The sequence below is a fragment of the Emydura macquarii genome, unplaced genomic scaffold (genome assembly GCF_026122565.2).
Source record: "Emydura macquarii macquarii isolate MOO-44397 ecotype Brisbane River unplaced genomic scaffold, CSIRO-AGI_Emac_v2 contig_1363, whole genome shotgun sequence".
NCBI lineage: Eukaryota > Metazoa > Chordata > Testudines > Chelidae > Emydura > Emydura macquarii.
In genome coordinates this window covers 16,985,311-16,998,121 of record NW_027131500.1, presented here as the reverse complement: position 1 = coordinate 16,998,121, position 12,811 = coordinate 16,985,311, and the positions used below count along the sequence as shown (strand labels likewise).

At 38.5% G+C, this 12,811-nt stretch overlaps 1 protein-coding gene across 3 annotated transcripts in view; it reads left to right on the top strand.

Moving 5' to 3' along the window:
- RXFP1 (relaxin family peptide receptor 1) overlaps nucleotides 1-12,811 on the top strand; it is a 73,727-nt gene that overhangs the window by 29,601 nt on the left and 31,315 nt on the right. For all 3 annotated transcript variants that reach the window (XM_067551821.1, XM_067551823.1, XM_067551822.1), the window contains exon 3: nucleotides 10,758-10,856. In XM_067551821.1, the coding sequence (XP_067407922.1) occupies nucleotides 10,758-10,856 (99 nt within the window). The remainder of the gene's footprint in view (nucleotides 1-10,757; nucleotides 10,857-12,811) is intronic.

The window sequence follows — 12,811 nt, the reverse complement described above, 5'->3', positions numbered from 1 at the left end:
CATAAAAAAAATAATTTAAAATATAAGACATAATACAGGGCTGATAATATGAAGAATGTATGGATGAAACAGCTGAAGATTACCAGTTACACAATCTCTCTTTAGGTTATAAAACTATCTACAAATATAGCAGGGGTGGCCAAACTATGGCTTGTGAGCTGCATGCAGCTATTTTACAGTTAAAGGGTGGCTCGCAGCGCCCTCTATGCCCCCCTCTTTCACCCCCATTCTCTGCCTAGCAGACTGGGATAGGGAGCTTGGAGCTTCTGCCCTGAGGCAGGGTGGTAGGGCTAAGACAATTCTGCCCAGTGGAGAGGAGGGGATTTCAGGAGGTCAGTAAGTTTGGCTGCCCCTGAAATTTAACATTGAACGAAAATACACCTCTTTTATGTTTCAGGAGTTGTGGTTTTGTCTGTGGACTCAGTCACTCAGATTTCTTACCCTTTCTGAAGGATGTGAACAGAAGCTTGAAAGATGTTGTTGTAAATGGATCTGACTATAAAGAGTTAACAGCTTTTTTTCTTATGTGACATGCTTGTTTACTATGTTGCTGGAATACTAGATGAAAACTAACAGTAGGCCATCTCTCTTTGGTGAGGAAACAGAAAAGCATACAAATAGAAACATTTTCAAGTAAACTTGTTTCAGTCAAAAAATGTCACTCCACATTGAAACTGAAATGTTTCAGGGAGATATTTGGGGTTTTGGGAAGGGGGCCTTTGTTTTTGATGGAATGTTTTCTGAAGTTCAGGGTGGACTTTCTCATCAGTTCCACAGAGAGAGATGAATGGAAAACCTGACATTTTTAAATTAAAGACAGACATTCCATTACATTTCTATTTCTCAACAGCTTTTAAAAGGATTGTTTTTCTTCTTCTTGAAGCAATGTTTAAAAATCTCAAAAGACTTTGTGAAAAGAATCATCAGTCTCCAGCCAGCTTTACACAAAAGCTCTTCTCCACTACACTGGCACATTATGAGCCTCTTCCAGTTACTTGCATCTCTCCTCTTATGGGGGAATGATACCAATTACATTTAAAAAATAATATATGATCACATATCTTAGTCATCCAAATAAAGGATAAATAATGCTGCCTTCAGCTGGATATTTCACAGGCAGGTGCAATGCAAGCATTTTGCATGTCAGTGTAGTACTGGGCTGAGCAAGGACTGCTAAATGCATGACTTGCACAAATGGAGGTCAGACCACTAAACCTTTTTTTTTAAATCTGACTTTTTTCAGGAATTGAACGTAGGTCTTAATGCATTGTCTTTAAACTGCTTGACCTATTGAGCCACCTATGCTAATAGGAAACATCCCCAGCAGTCCATTTAGTAATGTGTGAATTGCATAAAAGCAATAAGCTGACATTGTGTGTCTTTTAAACTGAATATTTTGGATTGTGGGTTTTGGGGTTTTTTTTCAATTAAACTTAATTCTAAAAGTAACATGGCTTGAAATTTGAAGAAACAAAGCATCATTGACTAGCCTGAGACCCAGACACAACTCAGATATTTCCTTTTATGGTTTTCCAAGGTCACTATAGCATTCTTACACCCCGCCAGGAGTAGTATCTAGCTCCATTCTATCACCGATCCACAGGATCAGTGCTATGCCCCCAGCTTTGGAACAGTCTTGAGGAGGAAACCCTTCAATGTACCAGACTTGCTAGGAATCTTACTCTTCCTCCAGGCCCAGCGTAAACCATGCAGCTTCATTCTTCCTTAGATGGGCCATCAGTTCTCCTGCTTCACCCTATGAGCTCAGTGCAGTGAATCCAACTGAGGCTGACTCCTGATAGACACTGGTACTTCATAGATTAATGCACCTCATCAAGCTTTTGCCAATGAGAGATGCTCAAACAGTGTAGTCAGGCTTATTAGTTCACTGGAACACAGCATAGGAAGTCCTTAGGATAACATAGAGCATTAGAGCCCAGCCAAGCTGTAGTGAATCCCTTTGTTCAAATTCTGTCTGTTCAACTTCCTTGGTCAGACTCCAGATGAAAGCTCCGACTCTTTCCAGAACTGAATTCTTATCCCCCCACTTCACTCCTTCCCAATCCTTTGTTCTCCAGTTGGGGAATGTTGCTCAGCCCTGAGAAGCAGGGAAATCCATCTCCCTTTGCGTCATTGACTGATAGATGTCAATGTCCAGGTGACTGGATTTGCTGTTGTCTTTTCAAATGCTCCATTACAAGCCTTATGGATGGGGGGGAAGCAGTTGATGTGGTATATTTTGACTTTAGTATGGCTTTTGATACTGTCTCGCATGACCTTCTCATAAACAAACTAGGGAAACACAACCTAGATGGAGCTACTATAAGGTGGGCACATAACTGGTTGGAAAACTGTTCCCAGAGAGTAGTTATCAGTGGTTCACAGTCAAGCTGGAAGAGCATATTGAGTGGGGTCCCACAGGGATCAGTTCTGGCTCCGGTTCTGTTCAGTATCTTCATCATGATTTAGATAATGGCATAGAGAGTACACTAATAAAGTTTATGGGCAATACCAAGCTGGGAGGGGTTGAAAGTGCTTTGGAGGATAAGATTAAAGTTCAAAATGATCTGGACAAACTGGAAAACTGGTCTGAAGGAAATAGGATGAAATTTAATATGGATAAATGCAAAGTATTCCACCTAGGAAGGAACAATCAGTTTCACACATACAAAATGGGAAATGATTGCCTAGGAAGGAGTTCTGCAGAAAGGGATCTGGGGGTCATAGTGGATCACAAGCTAAACATGAGTCAACCGTGTAACACTGTTGCAAAAAAACCAAACATCATTCTGGGATGAATTAGCAGGAGTGCTGTAAGCAAGATATGAGACACAATTCTTCCACTCTATTCCATGCTGCTTATGTCTCAACTGAAGTATTGTGTTCAGCTCTGGGTGCCACATTTCAAGAAAGATGTGGACAAATTGAAGAAACTCCAGAGCAGAGCAATAAAAATAATTAAAGGTCTAAAAAGCATGACCTATGAGGGAGGTTTGAAAAAATTGGGTTTGTTTAGTCTGAAGAAGAGAAGATTGAGAGGGGACACGATAACAGTTTTCAAGTATATAAAAGGTGGTTACAAGGAGGAGTGAGGAAAAATTGTTCTCTTTAACCTCTCAAGTAGAACAATAAGCAATAGGCTTAAATTTCAGAAAGAGCGGTTTAGGTTGGACATTAGGAAAAACTTTCTAACTGTCAGGGTATTTAAGCACTGAAATAAATTGCCTAGGGAGGTTGTGGAATCTCCATCATTGGAGATTTTTAAGAGCAGGTTAGACAAACACCTGTCGGGTAGACTAGATAATACTTAGTCCTCCCAAAAGTGCAGGGGACTGGACTAGATAACCTCTTGCGGTCCCTTACATTCCTATGATTAATTTGGGGACCTAGGCTCAAATAATGACACCTGCATCTATGTCTCTTAGCCTACACTAAGAGTAAACAGTCCTTTTCAGCTCCCACTTGTAACCAAGCTCTTGAGTTGCCATGCTGCTCCTAGATGGCCAAAGATTCATTACAGAGTGAGTTTGTCTAGAATATTGAAGGCTCCCAGACGGCTGGTGTGAAAACTAATTTTCATTCTGCTGGAGCATTCCATGATAAGGGAAATGAACTATACTTTAAAAAAATTATAAACAAATAGAATCCAAACAATAACCCTGAAAAAAAATAGCTATGTGTTGTAAATATTTGTGCACTGTGTACTAGAACTTGGAAGTGTTTTAAGTGTACTTTTTATTATTTTTGTCATCAATTGTAAAATATGCATTAGGTTTCAGACACTGGAAGTAATTGATTGATATACCTGTATTCATAAAACCAAATTCATCCCTAGTGTAAAAACTCCTTTAAATGGAAAGTAGAGATTAATTTAGCTCAATGTCCCTATTGCTACAAGACCCTGCTGATTGAACCCTAATAATGTTTACGTTCATGTTTTCTAATGTTAAAACACAGTAGCATAGAGCACTCCAAAGATATTTTATGGTCTGGACTATTTTGCCCATTGTCAGTTGTTTTCAGAAGCTTTTAGTTCCTTTTTAAAAGGCTAAGAGTGATGTTGAACAGTTTGACCTATATGCTGTATTTTATTTGGAGCTGCTTGTGAAACTATTAACAAACACAGGAAGTGTGTGAAAGTGGTAATAATTCCAGCACCCTGCTGTGCATGAGTTTAATTAAAACTCAAGTTGGCAGGCAGCACAACAAGTTTGATAAATTGTTCTACATTATGATTCCTCAGTCAGCTTTTCCAGCAATGAAAACAATTTTCAGCAGAAAAACAAATTTTCTCCTTGTTTTCCAAGTACAAGACTTGGCCCTGAAAATTCTGTAACAGTTTGATATCTAGGAATGGCGGTTCAGAACAGAATTTATTTAATCTATTGGGTTATTTAACTAATTTATTTATATGAATTATTAATGGTTAGCTAATGTGCAAGTTAAAAGTTATATGAATTAAAATATTAAAATAAAACAGGATTTCACTGGAATACCACTACAATGTGGCAATCAGTACAGCAGCAGTCAAAAAAAGCTAATAATATTTTGGGAATCATTAGGAAAGGGAGAGATAATAGGCCAGAAAATATCATATTGCCTCTATATAAATCCATGGTATGCCCATATCTTGAATACTGTGTGTAGATCTGGTCACTCCATCTCAAAAAAGATATATTGGAATTGGAAAAGGTACAGCAAAAGGCAACAAAAATTATTAAGGATATGGAAAAGGGTATGCAGCCAGAAGGAGGGGAGCAGCAGGCCATTTTGAATGACCTTGCAGGACACTTTTGGCCCCCGGGCCACAGGTTGGGAACCACTGAACTACTGTTACTCATCTACCTAGTGCTCCACTTATTGGGCTGTATGAGACAACTGTAGAAAGAATGTAACTTAACTATATAAATTATACTTTTTTCATAAACAGGGTCATTATCTTCAACTGAGTGGCCTGAACTGTATTGAGAATAGCAATCTTCTCAGTGTTTAGAAATATGACTACTGGCCAACTTTCCTTGTAAATTAGCAAAAAATGTTTTTTTGGCAGGTAGGCAGTGATTGTTTGCAATGTATACTCTCTTCTCTTTAAATGATGGTGTCATACATAAGTATGAAACAAACACAAGTACTCAGGTTAAATTTTAAATAACTCACTAGAGGAAGCAGAGGGGGAGAGAGAGAGAGTGATGCAAGGTGATTCCTCTATGGTTATCTGTATTGCTATTAGAATGCTCCTGGACTTTATAGTCATGCAAATGAGGGACCATCCTCAGTTCCCAAATTTAGGTCCTACATATGGCAGTCATTAGTGCTATCTATAGATCACCAGACCAGATATTTGATTGCAGACATAGACTGGAATTTTCAAAGGATCCTGAAGGAGTAATGTACCCAAGTCCCACTGAAAATCTCTTCCAGGTGTATTGCATGTACACTTCTAAAAATGTGGGCCTAGTTTACCAGCTCTGAGCAGTGTGGTCAGCAGGCACTCAGCACCATTCATAGGCCTTTTCTATTTAATAAGACTTACAGCATATTACATCTCTTATGAAAAGGTCCTGTAAATTGAATAGGATTAAACCAATAAAATTCTGTAGAAGTGCTAGCAGAAATTCTTATGAAAACCTGTACAATTTAACAGAGAATGATGTAATTTCTATAGATTCTCTAAACTGTCCTGTAGATTTCTATAACAGGGATATAAACCTGCATAGGATGTTTGAAAACATCTGTGCAAAGGTTATTATTTTTTATATAACACTATTGGATTTTCCATAAGGCATAGAGATATGTGTATGATTTTTTTGTTTCTGCTTCACCACATCACACACAAGCTTGTTGCTTCTGTATGTTCAGGCAAAAATAAGAATCAATAATTTTTTTCAGTTCTGTTAGTTGTGTCACATTTGTCCCTGGCAATATTTTTTCCCATCATAATATAAATTAAAATCAGAGATTTAAGACTGAGAAATTATCCAGCCTCAGAAGCTATGTTTGTTATTAGAGTGGAAAATTACATATATGTTTATGGAGTAAAATAGAAACATTTGGAAGCTGAGAGATACTTAGTGGCAATCACTATACAAAAGATCAGGGTATCAAACTCCTATGTAATCTTTCTGCATATACCAGCTGTGTCACATTCTGCTGAGACTCCCATCTATGTAAATCAAGAATAATCACACTGAAGTAATTCCAGATTAACACTGGTGTAGAGGACAGCAGAATTTGGCCATGTCAAATACAATTGGAGTTGCAGCTAGCAAGGGATGTGAAGGGGAACAAGAAGGGTTTCTACATGTATGTTACCAACAAGAGGAAGATTAGGGAAGTGTGGGCCCCTTACAGAATGGGGGAGGCAACCTAGTGACAGATGATATGAAAAAAGCTGAAAAAAAAGCTTTTTTTTCCCTCTGTCTCCACAGACAAGGTTAGCTCTCAGTCTACTGCACAGGGCAGCACAGAATGAGGAGGAGATGAGCAGCCCTCAGTGCTGAAAAAACAGGTTCAGGACTATTTGGAAAGGCTGGACATACACAAGTCCATGAGGCAGGATGCAATGCATCCGAGGGTGCTTAGGGAGTTGGCTGATGTGATTGCAGAGCCATTGGCCATTATGTTTGAAATCTCATGGAGATTGGGGAATGTCCCGGATGATTGGAAAAAAGGCAACTATAGTGCCCATCTTCAAAAAAGGGAAGAAGGAGGAACCAGGGAACTACAGACTGGTCAGCCTCATCTCAGTCCCTGGAAAAATTATGGAGCAAGTCCTTAAGGAATCCATTTTGAGGCACTTGGAAGAAAGGAAAGTGATCAGGAACAGTCAGCATGGATTCACCAAAAACAAGTCATACCTGACCAACCTGAATGTCATCTATGATGAAATGACTGTGGATGTGGGGAAAGTGTTGGATGTGATATACCTGACTTTAGCAAAGCTTTTGACAATATTCTTATCAGCAAGTTAAAGTATGAGTTGGATGAATAGACTATAAGATGGATAGAAAGCTAGCTAGATCATTGTGCTCAGCAGGTAGTGATCAATGGCTCAATGTCTAGTAGACAGTCAGTAACAAGCAGAGTGCCCCAGCGACTGGTGCTGGGGCTGGTTTTGTTATACATCTTCAGGGGTGGCTTGCACCCTCAGCCAGTTTGCAGATAACACTAAGCTGGGGGAAGTGGTAATACACTAGAGGGTAGGGATAGGATACAGAGTGACCTAGACAAATTGGAGGATTGGGCCAAAAGAAATCTGATGAGATTCAGCAAGGACAAATGCAGAGTCCTTCACTTAGGACAGAAGAATCCCAGAAACTCCTACAGACTGGGGGACTGAATAACTAGGCAGCAGTTCGGCAGAAAAGGACCTGGGGGTTACAGTGGACAAGAAGCTGAATATGAGTCAACAGTGTGCCCTTATTGCCAAGAAGGCTAACGGCATATTGAGCTGCATTAGTAAGAGCATTGCCAGCACATCGAGGGAAGTGAATATTCCCCTCTATTCAGCACTGGTGAAGCCACATTTGGAGTATTATGTCCAGTTTTGGGCCCCCCACTACAGAAAGGATGTGGACATATTGGAAAGAGTCCAAAAGAAGGCAACAAAAATGATTAGGGGGCTGGAGCACATGACTTATGAGGAGAGGCTGAGGGAACTAGGCTTGTTTAGTATGCAGAAGAGAAGAATGAGGGGGGATTTGATAGCAGCCTTTAACTACCTGAAAGGGGGTTCCAGGGAGGATGGGGCTAGAATGTTCTCAGTGGTAGTAGATGAGAGAACTAGGAGCACTGATCTCAAGTGGCAGTGGGGGAGGTCTAGGTTGGATATTAGGAAAACCTTTGTCACTAGGAGGGTGGTGAAGCACTGGAATGGTTACCTAGGGAGGTGGTGGAATTTCCATCCTTAGAGGTTTTTAAGGTGCAGCTTGACAAAACCCAAGCTGGGATGATTTAGTTGGGGTTGATCCTGCTTTGAGAAGGGGTTTGAACTAGATGACCTCCTGAGGTCCCTTCCAACCCTAATCTTCTATGATTCTAAGATCTATGTTGATTTTTTTAAATCCAGTGATTTTTTTAAAAAGTTATGAATAATAATGATGTATAACAGTTAATACCTAATAGAAATGCGCAGTCATTTATGACATACTTCAATGGATCTTATGTTTGTTTTGATCTTCAGAGCACTCACAGACCAGTAGGGGAACTTTTAAGCAACAGCAGCTTTTATATTAAAGGATATTTTTCAAGTATTAAGTTATTTTATTTTTTCACACTATATTTAGTTCATAAATTGTAAATAGATTTATACCAAATAACAGAAGAGAAAACAGGATCATTTTTTACAGTTTAAAGGCGTCACTGTATGAATCAAAGAGAGAAATCATGCTTATACAGGATTTATCAGAGGAGTACTTTTACTGAGAAGATATTTATCATTTGTAAATTAGGTCTTGTCTGATTTAGAAAAGTTGCATTGATTTAATTAAATTGATTTTAAATCAATATTAAACTGATGCAAACCCCCAGTGAAGATGCACTCAGACCTATCTAACCCTTGCTTAAATTGGTCAGTAAATTGTTGAATTAAGATCATCTGATTTAAGCGAGGGTTAAACTGATTTAAGTGCATCTACATTATGTGTTTGCCCACTAGAGTGGTTTAAAGTCAGTTTAATTAAACTAGTGCATATTTTCTAATGTAGGGCAGGCTTTAATGTGTATAATCTGAAAATCTAGTCCTGTTTGTCTAATCCTGCAATCTTTATGAAAAAATCCTATTGAAGTCAAAGGAGTGAGGGTTTCACTCAATGCAGGTAAGACTACAGGATCAGGCACCAAATTATTACAGTTTATCATTGTGGGCCAATGATGGGAAATAGTGAGAAAGGTGTAAGTATCAAGAAACTTTGACCATATTAAAGATATCTTTGACAATGAAATGCCTTGATGCATTTCTTAATAGTAGGACAAAATGTACTGAAATGGATGTCAGGAAGGAACATGTCCCACACCCTGCTACGACCCACAGCAAAGACAAAATCACCTGCTGGCATGAGGCCTTTAGATCTGCAGGCAGTTGCCTAACACCTTAAATGACTATAGCAGCTATGCATAGACACCCATCAGGCCATGGCTCAAAGAGCAGAAATTCTTGTATACAGAGTTCATGTGTAAGCTCCATTCTAAGCAATTAATTGTGTATCTTTAATTGAGAGGAGATATTTTCTTGGATTTGTCATAATATGTATTTATTCAGATCTGTAGTTTGCCAGGATTAGTGTCTGTATTTGCCTTCTATGGCACCTGTACAAAAATGGTAATCAACACAATGTAAATCCATCTAAATTGACCCCAGATTTTCAGTGTTCCTGGGTAAGGCGTCAGTTACTCATTTCATGTGTTCCACATCACAGGGAGATGTGCTGGTACCCCGTTGTCTCACAATCTCACTTTGTCAGAAGTACAGCCAATAGAACCTCTTTTAGAATTGGCTCAGGAAACTCATGTCATCTGAGCTGCACTCCCCAAAATAGTGCATCTGCAATCAGTGGGCCAGTACTATAATTAATCATTGCTGAAAGTTCTTGAAGAACCTTTTCTGAGTGGTGTATGAAAAGATCACATCACCACAACATAAACTTTAAATGACAACCAACTGATTTACATCTCTAACATGTTATATCTGACTGAGTGCTTGTACTTGTACTGTAAATATTGTTTTCTAAACAGGATGTATGTCTATGATGGGCAAAACAGTTTGGTTAAAATAAAAGTTTTTGTATACTTTGTCCCGAATCTTGACCCAAACTAAACCAGACCAATTTTTTGATGTTCAGAAAAGTTTGGCTAACTTTTTTCTTCCTGTTTGTTTGTTTGTGTTTAAATGTTTCCATGCCTCTTCACTGGTAGTGAAAACCAGGACCAGAAGAGCCATAACAAAAGTCCAGTATTTTCAATCAGTTGACACCAGGAAACTAAGGAAATCAGGCCTGCATCAATGCAAAGTAATGTGTAGGGGAGCCCATCTCATTTCCTTATTATCTATGACTGGATCCCTCCTCTTTTATTACACTACACTCATGCACAGCTGCCTCTTAATTGTCTATAAACACTCCACCCACACACACTCCACAGTGGGCAGCTTGCCATGTGGCAAAATTTTCTCAAACACTGTCAGATGGGATAAAAGCATATCCCCTGTTTGGCTGTAAGAAGTAGAGTGGCACACAGCTTCCTTAATGCAGATGAGAATCTGGTCCTATGCGTCTTTGCTGGCTTAGAAGAAGGCAGGGAGTTAGGGTTGTTTGTATATTTTAACACCAAAACAAATGGTTTTCAATAATATTTCAAAATATGCAACTAAGTGGTTAATTTACCAAGTGTGCCTATGGTTGTACTGCTACTTTTAGGAAGCCCAAAAATATTCTGAGACTGCATTCCTGAGTGCAAAGTCTTTACTTAGTACAACTGTGCTTGTAACAGGATAACCGGTCCCTTTAAGCACCAGGAGGCCTGGAGCTAGGCCGGTTCCATTAGCCCCATCTGTGCCATAATTTACTAAGCTAATTTGGTGGATGTGAATTCCGGAAAGTTAATATTACTGAAAGAAAAATGAAGAATCTAAGCAAAGGATTGTACAACCAAATTTTAATGAAGCTCCTGCAATCTATCATACCTGTGGGAAATGTTTTGAAGTATTTTTCTTTGTTTTGGTTTTAGTTTGTTTAAACATGCCTTGTCTGATTTCTTATTAGGAGACAACAATGGATGGTCTCAACAATTTGATAAATATTTTGCAAATTACAATGAAATGACTTCCCCATATGCTTCTGAGGCAAAGACATCTGAGTGCTGTAAGTACTAGCAGGGGTTATTCATGTGATTATTAGTTAGTTCCCAGAGGGAAGTACTTTGCAATCTTTTTACAATGTATTCAGAGACAATGTAATTCCATCTATAGTGAAACAGAATGAAAATCTCATATAGTTTTGATGCATTCATGCACATTTCAATTCCATTAATAGTGACTCTCAGACTACAGTAAAGTTGCTCTGTGAAAAAAAATTAATTCTTTTATTAGAAATATCACAGACACACCAATGATGAAGGCAATATAAATTCTTAGACCAGTACACAAACTGGAATGATCTGAACCCCACCTCTTTCAGAACAAAATGTAAAAAAAAAATTTCAGCCTAGCTTTCCTACAATATTTAAACATCAAAATAAATACGTAAATACTTTTTTTTTTTAATCCCCTCCTCTTGGGAGAGGGAGAAACCCAGATCCCATGTGCCTCTTTTTAAATTTGTAAGCCATTCAGATACTGCAGAGAACCAGAAAAGAGACAGATACAGGTCCCTAATATAATTGTGATTAGCAATTTGCTATGAAGTATTATGGGTAAATATGAAACCAAAATGCAAAATTCAGATCCAGATTTTGAACAAATTCAAATTTGGAAGATTTTAGATCAGGTCTTTTGGGTTGTACTCATAATTTTCTTATGATAATTTCAGTAAAAGATTAAATCAGCCAATTGCTAGAGGTCCTGCTACTGTATTACGATACTACTTTCTGCACTAAATCCTTAGTGACTTCAGTGAGAGTTACCTTCATGAAACTAAGGTAGCATATTACTCATCGTTCTGGTCTGTGGCGTCATGCTGTATTAGATAGGTTCATCCCCCACTATCTGCTCTGTGCAGGGCTAGGATTAAGAGAAGACACAGTAATTGAGTTTTTCGTCATAGCCACAGAAGGAGGTACAGCAGGTAACTTCACATCGTGAGGAATGAAGAGGACCAGATATGATTTTCTTTTTCACAAGTATTGCGTCAATTTTTTTTTTTTATTAACTTTTTCTGTGCCAGAAAATGTTGGAAAATAAATTGAGGGGTTCTGAACTGTACAATTCAATTCCTGCGCCAAGAGGCTTGATCACCTTTCCTCAATGCAGTAATCACTACTCCTAATACCTTATCCTTTGGAAATGCTCACAGTTATAGAAGAACATAACAAAACAAACAGAAATTATCAGGGTTGTATCTGTGCAAAGAAGAGCTGATGGTACAAACTACAGGAACTAAAAGGAAAAAGCATCTTGATACTACCTGTCAGTTTTTGTTTCATTTAATCAAAATGTGGTTTATTGCAAACTGGCTTATCTGAATAACCAGAAGTGAAATTTGCTGTAGAAAGATTAAGTAAAACTGAATTAAAATTCCTAAATGCACATTACATTCAAAGTGGGTATGTTCACTTAAAAGTAAAAACCTCACAATTCTCATTCACAGATAAAGTTAGGCCTGGTCTACACTAGAAAGTTAGGTCAACCCAGCAACATCGCTCAGGGGTGTGAAAAATCCACACCCCTGAGTGATATAGTTATGCTGACCTAACCACATTGACCTAGGTACTGCCTTTTGGGGAGGTTGATTACCTACACTGTTGGGAGAACTTATCTCATCAGACTAGATAGTGTCTACACTGAAATGCTTGTACAGCTTAGTGTAGACCTTAGTGTCTGAGTTGGAAAAAATGGAAAAGTTTGGCCAGTCTTGTGAGGGACTATATTCTTTCTTTTGTGTTTGCAACTTAGTTTCATTAATCTCTTTATCTGGGGCCAAAATTTTAAAGGGGAATCTCTCTGTGAGCACAGTTGCATGTAAATCAGGCTATTACCTAGACAAATAGCATGTGCAATTTGCAAGGACCAATTTGACTTCACAGTTCTGCACACATCACATGCTTGCATTTTTTAGTATGTCCGTCAAGTCTCCATTTTTCAAAATGTAGCCGTGTGTGT